The 22808-nt window shown below is 48.7% G+C and overlaps 1 protein-coding gene across 2 annotated transcripts in view; it reads right to left on the bottom strand.

Annotated features, from left to right (window-relative positions):
• Positions 1-229: 229 nt before the first annotated feature.
• CCBE1 (collagen and calcium binding EGF domains 1) overlaps positions 230-22808 on the bottom strand; it is a 224186-nt gene continuing 201607 nt past the window's right edge. The window contains exons 6-11 of one of the 2 annotated variants that reach the window (XM_080821048.1): positions 15137-15240; positions 9069-9189; positions 3459-3598; positions 3324-3359; positions 2603-2638; positions 230-890 (exon numbers count right to left, since the gene is read on the bottom strand). In XM_080821048.1, the coding sequence (XP_080677174.1) occupies positions 657-890; positions 2603-2638; positions 3324-3359; positions 3459-3598; positions 9069-9189; positions 15137-15240 (671 nt within the window). In that variant the 3' untranslated portion in view covers positions 230-656. Of the gene's footprint in view, positions 891-2129; positions 2343-2602; positions 2639-3323; positions 3360-3458; positions 3599-9068; positions 9190-15136; positions 15241-22808 lie in introns of those variants that run through there. The other variant, XM_080821049.1, reaches the window with a different exon arrangement.

The raw sequence follows: 22808 nt of genomic DNA, 5'->3' as shown, positions 1-22808 counted from the left end.
CTTCCCTAATCTCTGCTCCTTCTTATTTCCCTCCTTCCTTTAATCAAAATTGGGAAACAAGGTTGGACAAGAGGATAGAATATTTAAAAATATATTAGATTGACAAGGAAAAAGAATTATACACCAAGGTAACTATACAATGTTGTTTTCCCCTTTTAATTAAAGAAGGTTAATTTTGATACTGAGTAATAGTCTGTTTTGGACACATATCTTTTTTTTTTTTTTTTTTAAATAAGTAACCTCACATCTTTTCAGAGCTCACCTTGCCACTTTTCCCCTTTGGATATTTCGCCACTTTAGGACACCGTGAGAGTAGTTAACTCAGAAATTCAGAAATTCATGAACAAGAAGGAAGTGAAAGGGAAGTTCCTGTGTCTCCCAATCCCTCCACTCCCCCCAAGCTGGCTCTGGAGGGAAGCAGGTAAAATTAATGACTTACTCCCTCATGTCTCTGGCAGGGGACTCTAGACACAGTACTCGGAAGGAGAGCAGGAAAGAGAAGGCAGGAAAAGAGTTAAAGACAATAAAGTTGTATCTTTTCTAGGTCTCCAGTGGGTTGGCTTTTTTTTTTTTTCTTTTTCTGTATAGGACTTAACTGCAGGTGAAAAACACTCTTTTCTCCTCCTTTGGCAGGACGATGACGATAATGGGGCATGCTAAGGATAAAAGTCTCTGGTGGGTCCCAAGTCCCTCATCTCGGTTCTTTTTGGGTACTCGTCTCCAGAGCCAAAGTCCATGGTTTCCGGGTAGCTGGAAAATTCCTGAGGTAAAGGGAACTCCTCCGCTGACGAGTGTGTCCGGTGCCCAAACACCTTCTCCTGCAGCTCGGCGATGTCGTTGCGGATGTCAGCCAGCATAAGGAGCAGGAAGTCGAAAGACCCAGGGGGTCCCTGCGCACAGGAGAGGAATCAAAGCCAGAAGACCACAGACTCAATCCTGTGTGAAGCATATTCTTATGAAAGAATAAGAGAAGACCCCTCCTACGTTACCTTCCAAAGAAAATGGGGTAACACAGAGTAACACAGATGTGGGGATTCTGGGTTCACCTGGGTGGCTCAGTTGTTAAGCGTCTGCCTTCAGCTCAGGTCATGATCCCAGGGTTCTGAGATCAAGTCCCGCACTGGGCTCCCTGCTCAGCAGGAAGCCTGCTTCTCCCTCTCTCCCTGTCTCTCTCTGTGTCAAATAAATAAGTGGGGTCATTAAAAAAAAAAAAGAGGTTGGGATTCTATTGGGTTTGAATCTCAGCTCTGTTGCTTACTGGATAGTCTTGGGCAAGTTACTCAGTTTCTTTGGGTTTCCATCTCCCTATCTGTAAAATGGAGATAGTAATAATCTCAACATCATAGGGTTTCATAAGTGAGGATTTAAATGAGTTAATAAATAAAGGGCTTAGAGCATCATAAATGCTCCAAGTGTTATCTTTTAAAAAAGGAAACAATTAAGATGTTTATAAAGGTCATTGACTATAACTGTGACCTGAATGCAGTTGAAAGTATGTGGTAAAGACATCTATTCCCCATTGATCAGGAAAGGTCTAAGGCCTTCCTAATTTTTCTATGGATTGAACATTGTTTTTATCATTGTATGGAATTTGTTAAGCCTTGACTTCTACGTAGTGCCGTGCGGGACACATCAAAATAACGTGTGAACGGGCAAGGTCAGGGCTTGTTAGCGGCTTGCAGTAAACATCTTTATTGCCCGTGGCCTCTGATGCTCTAGCTACCGCCTTTGAAACAGCGACTCCATCTGCAAAGCACTTACAGGTGGACGTTGTTGTTTTTTTTTTGTTGTTGTTGTTAGCATATGTGCTGCCGAAGCAAGCACTGGACAGTGTTTTGATAGTAACTGATGCTCCTTTCAAGGGTGGAAGCTCAGATTAATTACACTTGCCCTGGCACAGGTGAGCGGATGGAGAGACGCCCAGGGATGCTAAGGATGGCCAGGATCAGACAGCTCAGACGGCTCATCCGAGGAAGGGCTGGGACGAGAGCCCAGACCGCCTACATCTAAGCCGAGGCTGTCTGTCTTCAGAAAGGACACCAATCTTTTCAAAAGCAATGGAGTTGCTTGAATTTCCTATGCTTTGGTTACTACTAAGGTTCATTTTTTAATCTCCCAGACACCAACATATATCCAAGCCAATTTATTCTCAACAGGCCCAAGCAGCCGTGCAGGTCTCTGCAGTTTTTTGGGAAGAGCTGGTCATCGGATCTGCTTGAGTCGCAGCGGTGGCTAAGCTCGTAAGTGTTCAGAGTTAGGAGAGCCCCGTCTGATGTTTCAGGACATACTCGGAAGTAGACTCATAGCATATATATATATATTTTTAAATCTTAAAAGAAGATCTTCCACATAAAGATTAGCCATGTTAAAAGAAAAAGAAAAAACCCAGAAAACAAATTAAAAAAAAAACAAAACAACAAGAACAACAAATCCCAACCAGCTCTTAAAGTCCTCCGAGATTCTCCTCCTCACCCCTAAGATCCCCTTGGGTAGGCTGAGTACTGGCTGGAAGGGGCTGGCTGTTGGCCAACTTAACAGGCTCATCAGAGCTACATCCCTGAGGACATTTCCCGGAGGGAGGGGGGCAGATAGTGCTACTCACTGGCGACCCTCTGGGTCCAGGCGCTCCTCTCTCTCCCTGCAAGCAGAAAGGTCACATTAGCTTTGTGGACTGCTTGGGATGCCTCCCCCGGGCTCCAGGGAGATCCCCGCTGTCACCACTGCCCTACATAAACAAGTATTTTCTGTCGGAAACAAATGGAAGCTTGAAGCTGGACTCAAGAGACCCTTTGTTTGAACAGAACTGCTGGGGTCAAGTGTCTCTCATTCCGATTTCCCCTGGGGCCGTGGATTTTCAAACCAGACCTGAGAAGAGGAATGCTTGTATTTCCAGGCAACGTGTGCAATATCTCATCAACTTTCTAGAGTAAAGCATGCTGACTTATTCGTGGGGTGAGACGCAGGCAGCTCAGGAACCGAAAGCACCCACTTGCAGAGACGGGAGCTTTTCCTGTTCTTGACGTAAACACGTCAAAGGAGTGGGGACACACCACACAGCCCTGCCAAGGAGCACCGGCCCAAGAGAAAGCCCCCTGCTGCACAGGGCTTGTGTAAAATGTACAGGGGTGCTCATTCTTAGGGGTGGTTTTTGGGTTTTTCTTTTTTTATTACAGTTGTTTGCATCTTAGATTTTCTTCCTAGCTTGGAGGAAAAAGAGTGTCTCCAAGTGGGGAGAGGAAACAGTGCTCGGGCTTTACTTGATGCCCGCCCAGTAGGTTGCAACACGGAAACCTTGGGCTGTAAGGACCACTCAGAAGACTGACCTTAGAGCCGTCTCTTCCTGGTGCACCTGGCGGACCCTACAAGACAGAGGGGTCCAGTTCAATACAAGGAAAACACATGGGACAAGAACATGTTGTCCCCAGCAACGGTAAGTGGATCTCTGATAAAATACTGACCACGGGGCCCCTCCGGCCTTGCTTAATGTGGGACAGATCAGGAGATGGTCCCATGGGTCCCATTGAGCCCCGAGGGCCAGGCTGCCCGGGAGGTCCTGGGACACCGGGGAAGCCCGGGCTCCCCTTTGGTCCCGGTGAACCTGTAATCAAGAAAGAGCTCGTTAGATCTACATCCCATGAGGACAGGGGCTCTGGCTGCCCAGAGAGTCGGGGAGCCCTTTGCAGCCATTTCTCCTTGCCATCTGCCATCTGCCTTCTGACGTCTCTAACACACCCTACAGGCATTTTAAACTTAACATGATCAAAATTCTCCATCCTTATATAATCGTTGTAGACCACATTTCTCCAAAAACATCTCGACACCCCTTCTCTGAAAGAGAATTAACAGCTTACCTCATTGTGTACCACAATACTATACAATGTCTCTGCGTATATATTAGATATGAATATATACATTAGCCATACATCTAATATAGATGTATATAACCATATCCATACACACATATGCACAACACACACACTCCATACAGGTTTATGTAGTTGTTTGTGGATACTGTTGTTCTCTGAATCTCCTAACATTTAAAAATTGGGAGATTTCCTACAGAAATCTGGATTTCTGGCATCTGTTTGAAGACGGGAAGAACTGAAGCCTGGACCACTATTTTGCTATTGGCACAATGATTTGGTTGACTCTCCGCTGCTCACAGGCTGTGCCTTTATTCACCTGTGCCATCTGCCAGGTCCCTGTAGACATTGTGGGTTTTGTTTTTCTTTCTTTTCTGAGGCCTAACGTGACAGAGCACTGGGGATATATGGAGTTTAGGATCAAGCCATAGGGCTGCTTTTGTGGCTGTCTGCGTGCCGACACACGTCCATACTGATCATGGAGGCTGACGGGGAACTGACCTACAGGCCTCACCTACCTTCACCTACGCACATAGAGAGTTGGAAACAGTCTCTCTGGCGTGGCTGTTAAGTTGTGGGGCAGCACCTGGGTGCAGACCTCAGGACACTCACCTCTGCCGTAGGTCCTGAATGTCAGCCGGGGGCAGGGGGTAGGGGAGGGGGGTAAGCGCTAGGAGAGTACTTTTCTTCATTGTAGTAAACGACACATAGAGGTGGTTATTTTAACTACTTTAAGATGGACAGGTTAGTAGAGTTAAGGACATTCACCTTGCTGTGCAACAGATCTCTGGAACTTTTTCATCCTGCAAAGCTAAAACTCTGTACCTACTGAAAAACGAGTCCTCATTTTCCTTCCCCCAGGTGCTGGCAACTGCCATTCTACTTCCTGTCTCTACGAACCTGACTGCTTCAAAGACTTATTAGTACAATCATATGGCATTTGTCTCTTGTGACTGGCTCCTTTCACTTAGCAGAATGTCCTCAAAGTTCACCCATGTTATAGCATGCAACAGGGATTTCCTTCCTTTCAAGGCTGAATGACATTCCCCTGCTGTATATACCACCTTTGGTTTACCCACTCATCCTTTACTGGAAGCAGGTAGCTTGGCTATTGTGAATACTGTTGTGATGGGTACATTATGCAAACATCTCTTCAAAACCTTGCTTTTGATTCTTTTGGATATTATACCCACGTGTGGGATTGCTGGGTCATATTAGTACCACTTGTAATTTTTTGAGGAACCTCCACCCTGTTCTCCGCAGTGGCTACACCAGTTTGCATTCACACCAACATGGTGCAAGGGGTCCCTTTTCTCCACATCCCCACCAACACCTGTTCTGTTCTTTTCTTGACAGTGGCTCTCCTGGTGGATGTGAAGTGATGCCTTGCTGGATTTGCATCTCTCTATGACGAGTAATGTTGAGTGTCTTTTCAAGTGCTTGTTGGCCATTTGTATACCATCTTTGGAGAAATGTTTATTCAAGTCCTTTGATTTTTTTTTTTTGGAAAGATTTTATTTATTTATTTGACAGAGAGACACAGCAAGAGAGGGAACACAAGCAGGGGGAGTGGGAGAGGGAGAAGCAGGCTTCCCACCGAGCAGGGAGCCTGATGTGGGGCTCGATCCCAGGACCCTTGGAATCATGACCTGAGCCAAAGGCAGACGCTTAATGACCGAGCCATCCAGGAGCCCTTCCTTTGCTTATTTATTATTATTATTATTTTCTTTTAATAAACATATAATGTATTTTTATCCCCAGGGGTACAGGTCTGTGAATTGCCAGGTTTACACATTTCACAGCACTCATCATAGCATGTACCCTCCCCAATGTCCATTTCCCCACCACCCTCTCTCCTTTGCTTATTTTTACATTGAGGTTATTTTTTATTGCAGAGTTGTAGTTTTTTTTTTTTTCCTATTCTGGATATTAACCCCTTATCAGATAAATGATTTGCAAATACTTTCTCCCCTCTGTAGAATGTCTTTCACTCTGCTAATTGCACAGTTTTTAAGTCTGATGTAGTCCCCTTGTCTATTTTTGCTTTTGTCATCTGTATGTTGGTGTTGTACCCAAGAAATCTTGCCAAATCCAACATCATGAGGCTTTCCCCCTATGATTTCTTCTAGGAATTCTATAGTTTCAGATCTTACATCTAGATCTTTAGTATATTTTTGAGTAAATTTTTGTATATGGTTCAAGAGAAGGGTCCAACTTCATTCTTTTGCATATGGAACAATGTGAGTTTTAACCTGTTTTCACCTGTCGACCCTCTGAGGGTGTGGGCTATGTCCTAATTGTCCGCACACTTGCAGAGTCCCAAGTGCATGCAGGCTCTTTAGGAAACATTTCACATCAAGTGAGCACACTGAAGACGGTGGGCTGATTGCTGTGCTAGAATCGTTCACCAGCAATGTCTGTTTCAAATGCATACAGTCATACTTGTTAAAAATCCCTAGCTAGCTCCTACTAGTGACAGAACACAGAGACTGGAGGCAATAATCTCAGGCATCGGAAAACAGAACAAATCAAATCTAAGAAACAAAGACTTCCGATTTTGCATATTTGGGGAAGTCTTCTTCGAGCTCACAGCACAATGAGACCAAAGTTAAAGGCAGTGAGTGTTCTCTCCAAACATGTTTCACACCCTGACTCTCAATGCTGGTTCCAGGCACATCCTGAAAAAGTGTATCTGGGAAGGGGATCAGATTCCTCCTATAACTAAAAAATACTTCACCTTCAGTAGCACAAGGACAGGCCAGAGGTAATGTTTTGCCTTCATCTACACAATCAATGAACTTCAGAGATCACTGTGTGTCAAGTGTCCTTTGAATGTGGGGCTTGGATGGGCGAATGGCAACTTCTCATGCATAACAGTGGGGGTCGGGGAGTAGCGGCCACCCCCTCCCCGCCGAAGACAAAGGATTCTAACCCGGTGTGGTTTCCCGTGCTGACACTCCAGTCTGTGATTCATCATAAGCTCTGGGACCGGACTTTTACTTATGGGTGAGAGAAATGTCTCTTATGTCTCTAGCTGCCCCAGTACAGCTTGATGGAGGACATCACAAACTGATGCTGGAATTAAGGAGAGAGAAAGAAAAGCTTGGAGGACAAAGGAAGGGCACAGTCCATTGCTGAAGTTAGTCCTCTGTTACTCCCTGCTCCATCAAGGACCCTGGACAGCTCAAACTGTTAGAAACCAGATGGCCGAATTGGAAAGGAAAGCTAGCAAGTCATTCATTAAGAAGACAGCCAGCCAATGGCACCCTTGTTTCTCCTTCATCTGTCCTTGTTGGAGTGATTTATAGACTGGCCTGGAGATGACCTTCCTCTCGGGAAGCAAAGCAAGAACACACTCTTAGAGAAGGGTGGGAACTCGGAGTTGGGATCAATCTGCAAGGAAACCCACATTTACTTAGGAACAGCAAGAGGCTGCCTGTGGGAGGGTCTGGAGAAAACTCCACCTGTCCCAGAGGACCTCGGGCCAAGGGAATTAGCAAGAGGATAAACCAAAGTCCTGGACCAGTCCTTGTTCCCTGTATAGACTGAGACCCAGGGCACCTGTGTTTGGCAGAAACGAGATTAAGATATAAGTGAAAAAGAGAAGAAATAAATAGTCTGGAAAGAATTTGGAGCCTTGGTTGTTGGTGAACTTTCGGTCTCAAATCTGTCCATATTCTTCCTGCTTGAACAAAACCGTCCCACTCTTCCATGTCCAGGTCAAACCCAGGTCCTGGGATCACTGCAGACCATCGCTGTGGTCTCTCCCTTCTGTAAGCTCCCGCAGCAGGGAGAACCTTTTCACTTACTTAGGGGCAAGCAGATACTGTTTTCTTCTATTTGCCTTTGCTCTTTGTTTCTTGTCTTTCTCACTGGAAGGCCAGGAGGTCACTCATAACACTTAGCACACTACCAGGCAAGGACAACCAGGGAAAAGGCACTCTGTGTTTTAGACTCATCTGCTAACACTGACATCATTTCCTTTATTGGTGTGGATAAGATTCTGTTGATCTATCTTATCCGTGGAGGGACTCCTAATAAAATATAAAACATCATGTGACTATTTTTTAAAGTTCTCATTGTAGAGTGCCTGGGTGGCTCAGTCAGCTGAGTGTCTGCCTTCAGCTCAGGTCATGATCCTAGGGTCCTGGGATTGAGTCCCACATGGAGGGGGGCGGAATCCCAGCTAGGCAGGGAGTCTGCTTCTCCCTCTCCCTGTCACACTCCCTGCTTGTGCTCTCGTGCTCTCTCTCTTTCTCGTAAAAATGAAATATAAACCCTCCCTCCCAAACATTTGTTAAAAAGAAAAATAAAGTTCTCATTGTGTACTTCCTGATGGAATGATGGGACATTTGGGATTGTCTTCAAGTGACGATGGTGGATGCCTAAAGCAAAATGCTGCATGCGAGAAGCCCGACAAGCAGCACACCCGTAATGAGATTCCAGTGCTCTGAAGTTCTAGAACAGACAAAACTAGTGATAGAAAGCAGGTCAGTGGTTGCCTACAGTTGGGGACAGGGGAGTAGATTGCAAAGGGGCACAAAGGAACTTTTTGGGGTGATAAAAATACTCTGTATCTTGATGTAGGGTAGTGGTAAGTAAGCGCTTGATGGGGGATGTATATTTTCCTAAGACCTTGTTGAACTGTGGTTAAAGCGGTACAGGTTACTGTGTATAATTGTATCTCAGTAAAGTTGACTGAAGAAAAATATATAGAGGCATACACACACACACATACACGCACACACGTATACATATAAAGAAACACAGATGTGAGTGTGTTCACAACTAATAGGGGAAGGAGGAAGTAAGGCTGAGGAATAGCACGGACGAGGCTGGCCATTGGGGGTTACGGCTGGCTGATGCGCCTCCGTGGGTTCCTCACCCAGTTCTATTTTTGCACATTAACACTCAAAAATAAGTCTTCATTTTGTTTCTCTGTAACTGGAAATTATTTCTAAGAATCTTACCCACGCCCAGGACAATGACCTTCTTCTTCTCGATTTCTCCTGGTTATGAGGGTTTCTCAGGCTCGAGGACCCAATTTCCCCAGGCTTCTCATGACAGGGGGGTGGGGGCTCCCCTGACTCCCGCCGCTGCCCTCACCCTCACAGTCTGAACCTGGGCCGGCCCGCACCCATGGTGGCTTCCGGCAGGCCGCGGCTCGTGGCTCGGTCACCCTCCTCTGCCCTCCTCCCCACTCACCAGGAGGGCCCTGGCCTCCAGGCAGCCCAGGAGGTCCCGGGAGGTAGGCGTTGGAGGCCAGCACCTTGTTGCCGGTGATGTACTTGCCCAGGTCGGCTGCGCTGTTGGGGAGCAGGGCGATCTGTAAGGAGAGGATCTCTGGTCAGGAAGTGATGGCTCCAGGCCAGGAAGATGGTTGCATCTGTGTGTTTGCAGGGGCTGCCAGTCCTTTTGGTGGTTGTTCCCTTCCATCCTCAAAGGGGTCTAGGGATCTGCTTCCAAATCCAGAGGCCTTCCAGTGAACATGACTTGAGGGAGATCCCTTGGCTGGTTAGTGGATAAACCTGGACAGGCTCCAGATAGTCTAGATATCATCATTAGACTCATTATTACCAAACTGATAGGACTGACCTGTTTCAGAAATTCAATTTGTTAATTACTTTATTTAGTACCTATTATGTGCCAGGCCCTGTGCTTGGTTATAAGGTGACAATGGTGATCAAGACACAGCCCCGCAGCCTTGGGAGCCAGGACCGAGAAGGTGGCCTGCGGTTCACCTCAGGTGCTCGGGAATGAGTGGCCAACAGTGCCCATGATGGAAAAATAGGTCTGCAAAGTTTTGGACACTCCTACCTTCAAAAGGTGGTGCCTAACTTCCACCCTCTGAGGGTGGGCTGTACTTACTCACCTCCAATAACTGGAAAATGGTGGAAGTGATGGTGGGGAACTTCTGAAACGGGGGCATAAAATGTATCATGGCGGCTTCCTCTTCGCTTTCCCTTCTAGGTCACGAGCAGCTCCCTCTAGGGGAAGCCAGAGGGGCCATCCATACAGATGACCTTCACACTCCTTGAGGTCAGGTAAGCTGTGTGAATCCATGAGACCTTCTGGGAGAACCGAACGCTACAAACCTACAGTTTGTCACCAATAAAGGGAACATCAACACCCACCTTTAGGGCTGTGGGGATTTAATGGGAAATGTAGGTTAGGTGCCCAGCACAGGACCTGGAATATAGTAAGTGGCTTGATAAATGGTAGTTCTAGTCTCTGTCTTCCAAGAAGCTATTTTGGCAGGGCAAAGTCAGGGGGAGAAAGGCACATTTATGGGATCAGAGCTAACCTCTCCAGAAGGCTTACTCTGGATCCTGGAGTCCCATAGAAACCAGGTATCTGAGATTTTCTGGAACATGTTACATCTGTCCCTATATCCTACTGGAGGAGGCCCTGCTTGGAAACCCTGTGCCCAGAGAGCAACAGATTCCAGAAGAAATAGTGTAGCAGAGCTCCTCCTTAGCCTTGGAATGCTCTGATGCCCTACACCCATCTTTAGATCTGAGAGCTCAAGCCTGGAGGTTGAGATCAACTCCCTTTGCTCCCCAGTAAAAGCCATGAGGTGATCCAGTAAACGTCTCCGCTTCCCATCTGACCTCCTGCTGGGTGGTTATAGCCCGGCTCCCTTCAGTTCCCGGATGCAATGCATCAGCGGGATGTGTGGCAAGTCAAGGCGCTAGAGTTTTGGAGGCAGATGTCCAGGGTCCTTGGCTTGACTATGCTGCACAAACACAGCAGAGGGTGGGCTGGTGGGATGCAGGTGTTTGCGAAGGTCATAGTAATATAGGAAGAGTCTATATTAGCCTGGACTCCAGTTGCCGGAATCATGGATATCATTATCTCATATTAACCTTCGTAGTAAAGCATCTACCTCATAGAGCTGTTGGTAAGAATCAGGTAGGTGCTGCTATGAAGCACTTTGTAAGCATGTATAATACATTATGCATATAATATGTGATACATATAATTAACGTTATTTAGGGGCTCTTGAGGGGCTCAGTCAGTTAAGCCTCCGACTCTTGGTTTCAGCTCAGGTCGTGATCTCCGGGTCATGAGACTGGGCCCCGCACGAGGCTCTGCACTCAGTGGGGTGTCCGCTTGAGGTTCTCTCCCTCTGCCCCTCCCCCCACACTCATGCTCTCAAGTAAATATTTATTTACTTTTAAATATTTTATTTATTTATTTGTCAGAGAGAGAGATGGGGGAGAGAGAGAGCGAGCGAGCACGTGTGCATGCACAGCCAGGGGGAGTAGGAGGCAGAGGGAGAAGCAGGCTCCTCGCTGAGCAAGGAGCCCAATGCGGGACTCGATCCCAGGACCCCGGGATCATGATCTTAGCTGAAGGCAGCTGTCAACTGAGCCACCCAGGCATCCCTCAAATTAATCTTTTAAAAAAAATGTTGATTGGTAAGCATTTACAAAGCTCTAAGTAGCAAACACTGTCTCAAGTCTTTTATAAATGTTAATTCATTTGATGGTCATGAAAACAAAAATAATATTGTCCTCCCCTTTTAATCCAGGGGAGGCACGGAGACATTAAGTCACTTCCCTAGGGTCATACATCCAGCAGGTATCGGGGCTAAGATTTATACTTAGCTTATGTGGCTCTGGAATCTGTGTTTCCAAGACCACAGCTAGCTGCCTCCCTCAACGTTACCAGCGATCCAGTGACTCCAGTCACTGCAGTATGGATCAGGCTTCCCAGCGTCCCGAGAAGGGCCCTTCTGCAGAGGAGCTTGATCAAGGTAGCAGAGGAGGTCACAAACGACTGAGAAGCCATTTATTTGACCGGCCCTAATGGCGGTGCTAGAAGGTGCAAAGGCAGACGGCGGGACGCAGGTGTGCACAGGCCTCCGAACCCACACTGACCTCTAACTTTGGAGGCTCTGTCTGCCCCCCGCCGCGTGGCAGCTTTTGGTGGACTCACACTGCTGGCCTCACTGCCCAGATAAGACAGCTGATGAAGGCAGGGCTTGATTCTGCACTGTCCGTATTCCCTCATCTCCCAGTCTACCGGAAGGCATAGTAGATGCTCAATAAACCCTTCCTGAGTCGTCAGTCACACTCTGCAGTTGCATGACGCCCCCCCCCCCAATCAAACCGTCCATGCAGCAGGAGCCCAAGGGGCTTTCTGGAAACTGGCTGCTTGCCTCAGACTTCCCCCCGCTGACAGGCCTGGTGCCCTCTTTATGAAATAAATGATGGGTATTTTACTTATTCCCAAATCTCTCTTTCTAGCCAAATCACTTCCCCCTACCCCCAAAGAGTCATCTGCATACAATTTTTAAAAACTTTTCATCAGAAAATGAAAGCACAGAATCTGGAAACCCCACAAATCTATATCCTAGCAAATGAGTATAAGGCATGTATCTTTTTAATGAAACCTAAGTCAAAAGACAGATCTTAGCCACTTACCAGAAGTCACCCTCCCTGTGCTCTGACCCAATCACAGTCTCATCCTTCCCGCCCCCCCTCCCCCTGCCAAAAGTAACCACTATCCTGATTTTAATGACTTCCTGTGTTTTAAAAATAAGTTAAAAATAACCTAACTATGCATGCCCACACACTCTGGTTTAGTCCTGGTCATTCTAAAAAATAACAGGTCTTTAACGTTTCTTTTAATCTGCAGGTCACTGCTCCACCTTTCTTCTTACAATTTACCCACCAAGGAACCCACGGGGGTTCTGGAACTGTTGAGTTCCCCACAGTTGGGGTTTTGCTGACTATACTCACAGCACAATTCAGCATGTCTGCATACCATGTTCTACCATGGGGTTGGCCATGGTCCAGGACACCCAGTACCTAACAGAGGGCATCTGTCCTAGTGAGGTGAAGTTCAAATCCAACACAATCCTGCCCCCCGCACAGGAGCAGAAGCCTGGCCTGCCTCTTGGGCAGTGACTTGACTTCTCTGAGGATACCTGCATCTTTCTTACAGGGTCATGCTGGAAATTAAACGAGATCCTGGATGTAAGACTGCTTTATTAACTACAGAATGCAACACCTGCTTACAGATGTCTTTAGAAATGAGTCGCTCCTCAGGATGTTCTTTAAATGCCAGCATTAGCTCAGACTTGCAACGATGCGTTTGCAGAATTCAGTATGAGGTGGACCAATTTCAGTCTGAGTTACTGCATGAGTTACTGGAGTACTAAGTGTGTGAGAGTTACCACATATCTGTTTCTGGAGTATTAACTATGTGAGAGTTAACCTCATGAGAGTCACCGGAGTACTAAGTGTGTGAGAGTTACAGCATACTCATTTCTGGAGTATTAACTATGTGAGAGTCAGCCTCATGAGAGTTACTGGAGTACTAAGTGTGTGAGAATTACCGCATACCCCTTTCTGGAGTATTAACTACGTGAGAGTTAACCTCATGACAGTCACCGGAGTACTAAGTGTGTGAGTTACCACATGCGTTACTGGAGTACTAAATGTGTGAGAGTTACCACATACACATATCTGGAGTATTGACTATGTGAGAGTTAACCTCATGAGAGTTACTGGAGTACTAAGTGTGTGAGAGTTACCACATACCCATTTCTGGAGTATTGACTACGTGAGAGTTAACCTCATGAGAGTCACCGGAGTACTAAGTGTGTGTGAGTTACCGCATACTCATTTCTGGAGTATTAACTATGTGGGAGTTAACCTCATGGGAGTCACCGGAGTACTAAGTGTGTGAGTTACCACATGCGTTACTGGAGTACTATGTTTGTGAGAGTTACCACATACTCGTTTCTGGAGTATTAACTACGTGAGAGTTAACCTCATGAGAGTCACTGGAGTACTAAGTATGTGAGTTACTGCATGAGTACTAAGTGCGTGAGAGTCACTACAAGAGTTACTGGAGTACTAAGAAGTACTTGCTACTGGATTGTTTGGAGCTCTACAGCAAAGTCTTTAAAGGTGGTGGGTACTAGGACACGAAAGTCAGATACTGATTAGTAACTGCATTTCCGAACACCCTGTGAGATTTAGTGGCACTGGACTATTCTGACGATCCTCCAGGCTGGAAAAAGCTTCCCTCTAGCTCCTGGATTTTCAACTGTCCAGGAGAGGAAGCAGAGAGCCGCCTTAGGCTCTGAACAACTGCCTCCCCCGAGCCCTAATCCTCTGGCCTATGAAATGTGAGCTTACTTCTTCCCTGGACCCATTTTTGGATTTGCTCAATAAATGGTAACACCAATCCAAGTTTAACCGAGGGGTTGTGCGGGATGTGTTTATGTGCTGCACTTACAGAGTGTTCCGCCCGTTCTAATACTGGATCGCAGACTACTTCGGATCGTGTACAGGATACATGGACAGATCTTTGCCAACAACATACAAAAGACCAGCAAAGCCATTGCCCTTCTCTGCCTGTTGATCGGCTTATTTCGCTGGAAGCGGTGGTTCTCATTTTAAGGGCTGCGTGTATGTTTGGGGAACATGGAAAAGCCATATTATCTTATGCTTACCCTTTGCCCTTTGGCATAACAAAGTTAAACAGATTACATACACCTCCTTGATGTGCTAAGAGCCTCGGGCAGAAGCAATTAAACAAACAAGCCCCTACGATAGGTTTTCTCAGCGTAAGAGCGATCTTGGAGGACTGAGGGATCATAAATACCATCGAGCCGGGGCCAGGACAGTTGCTCAAGAAATCAGGTCCCCAGATCCATCACGGGGGCATTACTCATGGCATAACAATGTTACTAGAAATCTGATAGTCTCTGCGGCATGCGTGGGAGCCTTTTAGAAAGTGACTCAGCCCTCATTCTTGTTGACACGAGGCACCCAAACGGCTGCTTTCCAATGCAAAAAAGAGAGCCGCTACGGAAATTCACCGTCCGCTTAGGGATGTTTATAGACAGGGTGTTCTCGGTTGTAAAACCTAACCAGAATGTTAGATGAAACAGAACTGCGTAAGCCTGCCCCAGGACCATGTGTCTGGACGTTCCTTTTACCCAGAGTTTCAACAGTCCTAGCTCAACCTCCTTACTCCTCTGCCGCGCGCTCCCCCACCTCGAGGCCCCCTTCACAGTTACCTAATTGATCGCTTTCTTGCCTTCATGGGCGTGTTGCCCTTTGCACGGCAGCTCCGAGGGTGGGCGGTCGGAGCAAAGTCTCAGTCCCAACCCAGCTGGCAGCGACCTTCGTGAACGTTCACGGAGATCGTGGGCGACAACTCGTCGTCTTACTGTTTCTCACTGTTCTTCCCTTTCCTCCTTGCCGAGTCCTCTTCCCGCGGGGCCCGGCTCTAACAGAACGGGCACGTACCTTCTGCTTCAGCTGCAGCACCGTCTGCTTCATCTGGTGAAACTCCTTGCACGTGGCACAGCAGCTTCCGGCCTCCACTGCGTTCTCGGACTTCTCGTTGTGCCCTGCGGGAGGGGACAGGCTCGGGTGGGCTCGGGAGGCTACAGACAGCCTCGAAAACGGCAGTCCCCGAGGAGGACCCGTGGACAGCCGGCCGAGGGAGGGAGGGAGGCTAGTGATTTGCCGGTTCTTGGGTCATCGGCCGCACACCTGGGTCAGGGGGGAGAAGGAGGCAGCCCCACCCCCCGCCCCAGGCTCCTCCTACTCTGGCTTCAGCTGTTCCCAATCAGGCACCCCGGTATTTTCCTCTTTCAGGTGTGAACATGGGAACTATGGCCCTTTCGTCAGTGCTTTTCAGGAAGTGTGATCTCCCAGCCTGACATGATTTATTCTCCTCCATCTGAAGGCCAGCGTTCACCACGCTGTCTGGAATGCAGCTGGGGACAGCCAAGCAATGTCCCTCTAAGCCACTTCTTGTCCTCCTTGGCTCGTGCTTTTCTTATTCCCCCTCTTCTGGGAAGCCCTCTCTGCGGTCCCCATTCACAGAAACCTATCAACGATCGAGACCCAGGTCCGACGTTCCACAAAGCCTGTTCTCTCTCTACAGAGATATTGTGGTCCTGACCTCAGGCTGCACTCACCACGTGTCCGCTCAGACGGCGGGGGTCTCTAAGTTAACCTGCAGAGTGGCTGCCCGCCCCGGAGCACAAGCCACCTAAGAGCTGGACCTGCGGGGAGCTCACGAGGAGGACACGTGCTACGTGAGGCAGAGCGTCGCAGGTTGAACTGTTCTGCCAAAATTCGTATGTTGAGGCCCTAACCCCTAGGACCTCAGAATGTGACCTTATTCAGAAATAGGGTCATGGGTGATGTGATAAGATGAAGTCCTACTGTTGCAGGGTGGGACCACAGTCAACGGGACTGGTGTTCATAGAAAAAGGAGACATCAGGACCTAGATGCGCACCCAGGGAGACCACCGCGTGAAGATGAGGGCAGAGATCAGGCAATAGGGCAGGAGCCAAGGCAGGCCAAAGATCGCTGGCAAAGGCCCCAGAAGCAGGGAGGGACACGGGACAGATCGTCCCGCATGGCCCCCAGAAGGCACCAACCCTGCTGATGCCTTGGTCTCAGACTTGTAGCCTCCAGAACGGACAGGATGCATTTCTGTCCTTGAAGCCACCCAGCTGGTGATGGTCTGCGGCAGAGCTAGTGAACGGATAGACGAGTTGGGGATTCATGCTCTCATGAACCTTCCTCAAGCAGCCGGGCTGGTTTCTCCGATGGCGCCGGTCCCCTGCCTGGTGACCCATGTGGTGACCAGTGCTTCTGTTCTTTGGGGAGGCGGGAGGGGATCTGGGGGCAACGTGGCGACTGAAATCTCTGCCTATTTACCTGCAGCACGGGCACAGGGCTCACCCGCCACACCCCATCCCTGCACGTCACGGGAGGCCCGAGGCTTGGAGTACCCATGCTGGGAACACACTTCTCAAGCCAGCAGGTTCAAGTGGGGGAAGCAGGGCTCCATCTCTAAGTTACCGTAAGCAACAGGGCCAACCAGTCAACCTACAGCGCAGGTTTCGAGTGGCCGGAAAGAGCACGTGGATCTATGGGACCGAGGCCGTCTCTAAATCCACCTGCGTATGCCGGGTAACGTGACCGCCCCGCTCATCCCCACTTCTTGGGCCGGCTGTCCTGTCGGGGGCTTCCCACGACAGCGCGGTCAGCTGGTACCCTCGGGGAGTCACGCTGACTCCCACCGCAGCTGTGTAACACTGAGCTGAATTATGAGGCTGGGGAAGGTCTCTGCTTGGAGGAGGTCAAGTGGGTCGGTCAAGAGCGTGGTTTCCCAGGGGCTGTGGTCCCGGCTGCGCAGCCCAGCTCCGGCATGACTAGCTCAGGAGTCTCGGGCAAGTCATCTGGTCTCGACAAGCCCCAATTTCCTCAACCACAACATGGAAGAGTAATTCCTATAGCGCAGGGCGACTGTGAGGGTTAAATGAAGGTCCTGCCTGTGGGACAGCGGCCATGCCACCTGCCGGTAATAAATGGGAGACCGTGCCTGGCCCAGGCTTCAGACCCACCCAACCCTTCGCTTTGCTTTTGCCTGAGAACCCCAGAAGTCTTGAAGGACAGTATTAACACAAACAGAATGAGGGGAACCGGACATCTGGTACCTGAAAGTCGTCTCACAAGTTGACTGATGTGGATTTAGAGTCGCGATTTCCTGAATCTGAGTCCAACACCGTTTCTACACATCAGGCAATCTCCTCTGGGCCCTTTGTCCCTGTGTAGTGTGCCAAACAGTCCTACTTGCCCACAGAGCTTGGGCTCCTGTGAGGATCCATCTCCAACAGAACTGAGCGACACGAGGACGTTTCCATGCAGAGCTCACTAGGCGGGGAAGACCGGCAGCCTCACCCACTCTGGTTGTGCTGATGGCAGGGAACGGTGGACCCCCACACACATAGGGGACCCCAGCTGCAGGCTGACTAGGTTTGTCAGCGCTGAAGGACGGCTGGAGGACGTCTATCTCTGCCAACCTAACGTTCCTCCATTCCGTCCCATCTACTGGTCGATTTATACAATCCCGTCCCGTAACCCACCTCTCGCTCATCCACTTGTCTGTGCATCCACCCACACGTCCATCCCTCCCCATTCCCCCTCTCGTCCACCCATGGAGCGTCTGCTATTTGCCAGGCCACATGAGGCACTGAGAATGCAAAAACAGATGAGAACACCTGCCTGACAATCTGCAACCAACCTCTGTAAGGAACTAGCCCTGTTGGCAGAGCCAGGCCATCATGAACACAAGTTAGAAGCCCATCTTCCTATTTCTATATACTCAGAAATATACTATACTATATACTCAGCTGAATTTCCAAGTGTGGGTGTGATGAATGCAACTTGAGATATTCATGATTAGAATAAACCTCCCTACCAGGTTCTAGACTCTACTTCGTTTAGATCCGTGGAATATTAACATGGATGTATTTTGGGATCAATCTCCTTTATAGATAAGGAAAGTAACTTGCTCTAGGCCCTCTAGAGGGCTGTGTGCACAGGCCGGGGGCTTGCAGGTCCTGAATCCAGCATTGTGGGGGGGGCAGCGAGCTGGCTATGGGGTGTTCTGTTCAGGATCCCCAAGTGCTCTCTGGGAGGCAGACTCCAGGGCAGTGGTTCTCAAGAGTGACCTCCTGACCAGGAGCAGCACCGTCACCGCCCAGGCACCTGTTGCCAAAAATCTGAAATCCTGGGACTGGGGCTGAGTGCACAGATCTATCAGAGCCCTCCATGGGATGCTGAAGCACATGCGTGCTCAGCCAGCACTCCCCCAGGGAGTAAGCTTTGCGGAGGGACTATGACTCGAGAACGCCTGGTCTGTTCTCCATCACTTTGTGTAATCTTTGGAACACAGACATCAAGATGAACTGTGTCGGTTCTGTAGACACAGAGTAACAGGGTAGCAGGGAGCAGAGGCTCTGGGGGAGTCAGATGATCAGTGTTTAAATACGGATGTTGCCGCTTAGTATCCTTTAGGTTGGAAGCCACAGCTTCTGGGCATGTTCCTCCAACAGTAAAATGACAAAGGCACTTATCACTTGGGTAACCGCCATAGTAGCAAGGAAGACAGACCTGTAAGTTCCTAGGACAGTGCCCAGTACATGACAAGTGCTCCGTAAGTGTTATTGTTGGGGATATTGAATTCCCTACAAAATAACAGATGTGGGATACGGCTCTTTACACCATCCTCTGGAAAGAGCTCTCAGACAGCTCCAAGATAAATTGGGTGTGCAGGCCTGGAACATGCGATCAGTTCTGCATTGGGGCTCATTTATCCTGCAATTTGTCTACAGTAATATCAAACGTGGAGCTAAAAGAATCTCGTGGATGCTACGTTAATAATTCATTTAGAAATCTGGGAAGACATCTCTGATCTTGCATGTTTTCAGTCCTGGCAATCCATGCTGTGATCACCGAGCATCTCGAACCGTGACCACGCTCACCTTAAGTGAAGGATTGATTACTCAACACTCTGCTCCCCCCGAATCAGATTTTAAAGGTGCATTATCATTCATTGGCCACATGGGGGCACAGAGCTCTAATTTTTACTAATGCCGAGCGGGCTAGGCATCCCACAGCATTAGAAGAATAATTCCTCAGATACCATATTAATAATATTTCAATAAATCCAGAAACTAAAGGATATTCCCAACACCTTGCACATGAGCAATGTCACCAATGAACAGAGTTTTTTTTTTTTTTTTTTTTTTTTTAAGATTTTATTTATTTATTTGACAGAGGGAGAGAGAGAGAGAGAGAGAGATCACAAGTAGGCAGAGAGGCAGGTAGAGAGAGAAGGGGGAAGCAGGCTCCCCGCCAAGCAGGGAGCCCGATGCGGGGCTCGATCCCAGGACCTGGGATCACGACCCGAGCCGAAGGCAGAGGCTTAACCCACTGAGCCACCCAGGTGCCCCAGAGTTTGTTTTTTTTAAAAACTTGACCGTGGAGGACTGTGCCCTGGCCGGCAGTTCTCAATGCCGGTGGCCCATTATAACCACTTGAAGGGGTGGAGGGGGCGGAGGTTAAAAAAAAAAAAAAATCCCATTATGTTGCATCCCACCCACCTGGGAGCTGCAGCCAGGGAACAGTATCGACAATTTTTAAAGCTTCCCGGGTTGAGAACCACTGATCTATGGATTAGCAGAGCTTGAAAATTACATGAAACACCTGGCCATCCCCGACGCTTTGAACTGCCGGAGGGTCACGGTCGCTCTATCAGAAAGTAAACAGAAGTTGAAAAACAGGGCAGTAAGCTCATTACTATGGAGCCAACGTGTCCCTAATTTGTCTCCCCATCAGTGCTGCACAGACTCCCTGGGGTGTCTACAGGGGCTCCGGCTACATATTTTCAAAGCAAGCAAGCGACCGAGCGCGCCGTTCTGGCCGGGTAGCCGGGGGCTGGTGCCGCCAGGCCTGCGTGTGCGCCGCAACCTTTCACCCCCCCACTGCTCTCTAACAGCAAGCGGAGGCTGTGTTTGATTTTAAATTCCTCTGACTATAACGTCACAGACAATAGACAATGCAAAGTTAAAAAAAAAAAAGAGGGGGGGGAGGGAGATTTTAGGTCCCATGGGTTCACATTCAATCATCATTATCTCTTCATCAAAAAAATAACCACGATGAAATATTAGGTTTATTAATCCGTCCAAAACAGACGAAGCTGCTTAGCTGCTTTGCCTGGCCCCTGACTTCTCCGGTTGCTGAGCTGAATATCTGCCTGGTCCTGATTCATCTTCTAGATATGGTAAGGAACGTTCTCGGCTTAGCTGTTGAAGCTGGGCATCCACAAGTTCTTGGAGCCTTGGGGCTCACTTAGATGGAGGACAAAGAAATGAGGGCGGTGCTGGGGCTGGTCAGGCTTGGGTGATTCACGCTACACCCCACCACCTTCTGGAAGGAACATGGGAGGGCTAGAGGGTCTAGAGCTCACACAGTCTGACGCTCCTGCTCCTTCTACAGAGCAGGTAGCGGGGGCCCGGAACCTGCCCAGCCACGCTCCATGGTCAGTACCGTAGCAGCTCCTGCGGCCAGCTCTCCTAGCCCCCAGGCCATGGAACGTTCCAGGGCATCGCTGTCAAAGCAACGCGTCCAGGGTGCTTGCTTTTGTTGCCAGCACCATCAAAGCCACCCCCCCACCTTCTGGGGGGGCTCATCACTCGAGTTAGGACTCTCATACTCAGGGCCTACGACATGCCTGTCCTTGTTCATAATTTTAACGACGGGTCTGAATTCCTCCTCTCTGTCCCTTCCCTCCTGACGTCCTTGGCTACTGGTGTTGGAATGTTTTTCTTAGCAGAACACTAAAACCAAATGCTCGTCCCATGTGCATGTGTGGTGAACTCAATAGACACCGGTAACTGAAAAATACGGAGAAATTCTTTTTCTAATGCTGTTGTCAGCAGCCCGGGGACGTGGTGGGGGGGGGGTGGAGTGTGAGCCAACAGACAGTGCTGTTTCAGCTTTGGCTTTGTTTTGTTTTTTAAACTGTTCGTAGCTGTTCTATGAAGAGGAGGATGGAGAGAGAGAGGAGAAAGGGAATTTGCAGCCTGGGCTCATCTGTAAATGAGTTTTGTGCGATAATAAAGCTCGGTGGTAGAAGCACCAGGCCGTTCTTGCTAATTAGACAGATGTCTCCCACTGAAGCCACTGTAAACGGGAACAAACAGTCTCTCTGTGTGGCAGGATGGAGGACTCCTGTCCTGTTTTTGTTCATCAGAGGCTCTGCAATCCGCAGCAAATGGCTTCCGCCTGGACTTTCGGCTGCTTCATCTGGCGATGAAGACATCTTTGCCCGAAAGCCAACCAGACGACCTACCATGTTCAACCCCTGAGCTCAGGCCTTTGAGGTTAATACATTAGAATTTTCCAAATTTTATTTTTCAGGGCACTCTTGTCTGTGAGATGTTTACAGGCCTTTCTTAAGAAAATAATTTGGGGGAATTTCAGGCTTAATCAAAATTAACATCTTTGAAAAAGGCAACCTCTCTGAGCCATTCATGCACTTGGCCCGTGAACCCCTAAGTGGAGGTAGTAACATGTTCTTCCCCAAACATCTGAACGCAGATGCTTCTAAAGAAAGGAAGGCTTGGGCACCTGGGTGACTCAGTCGTTAAACGTCTGCCTTCAGCTCAGGTCATTGTCCAGGGTCCTGGGATCGAGTCCCACATCGGGCTCCCTGCTCTGCGGGGAAGCTGCTTCTCCCTCTGCCTGCCACTCTGCCTACTTGAGCTCTCTCTCCGTCAGATGAATGGATAAAGTCTTAAAAAAAAAAAAAAGAAAGAAAGAAAAAAAGAAAGAAAGGCAGGCTTATTTGTAGCTCACAAGACCCCGAGCTCTGTAGAACCCAATGGGGAAAGGCTGTAATAAACGGTTGGGAGAAAATAGGTCATCTTTAAGTGAAAAGACTGTGAGAGAAGGTACAAAAGAAAGTTGCTGGTCTACACCCCTTCTCATTACCACTGCTTCAGTTTTTCCCAGAATTCTCAGCCAGAGAAGTCACTGCTCATCACTAAAGGAAAATTCCTGATCTCTTGAACTTGCTCTTTCCTGCTAAAACTTCTTGTGTAGTTTAGTGTAACACACTAAAAACTTTTAAGTTGTACTATTCATTTCTCTGGGAGGGAAGCAGAAGACTGCGTTCTGAGGACCGACCTAACACAACAGACGGCGAACTTCAGAGACACAAGGAGAACTTCTCGGCCCGGCTCGTTGCTGGGCCCCCTGCCCGGGTCTACATGGCCAAAGCAGGAGGGAGGAGGTGAGTGCCTCTGACCGGGCCCACCTTATCACTGTGCTCAGGCAAGAGCCCTCCCTACAGTGTCACACAGGGAGGCCACCCCAGACCAAAGAACATTTCAGTGGGAAACTCTCATGCTGTCTCGGAAAGTTCCAACCGGCTTCTCTGGTTCTCTGTGAGGTAAAGGCCGGGTGCCCGGGCAGACCAGCGCCAGGTGGGAACGGCTCACGGGTGAGGCTGGGTCTTGTTATTTGGGGATCCGTCCTATCTAATCCCACCCCGACACTCGAGCAGTAAGCATCTGTGGTTGCAGTGTCTGAGGGTTAACGTCTAGA

The sequence above is a fragment of the Martes martes genome (assembly GCF_963455335.1).
Source record: "Martes martes genome assembly, chromosome: 13".
NCBI classification, from domain to species: Eukaryota; Metazoa; Chordata; class Mammalia; order Carnivora; family Mustelidae; genus Martes; species Martes martes.
This window is presented reverse-complemented; position numbering and strand designations above follow the sequence as displayed.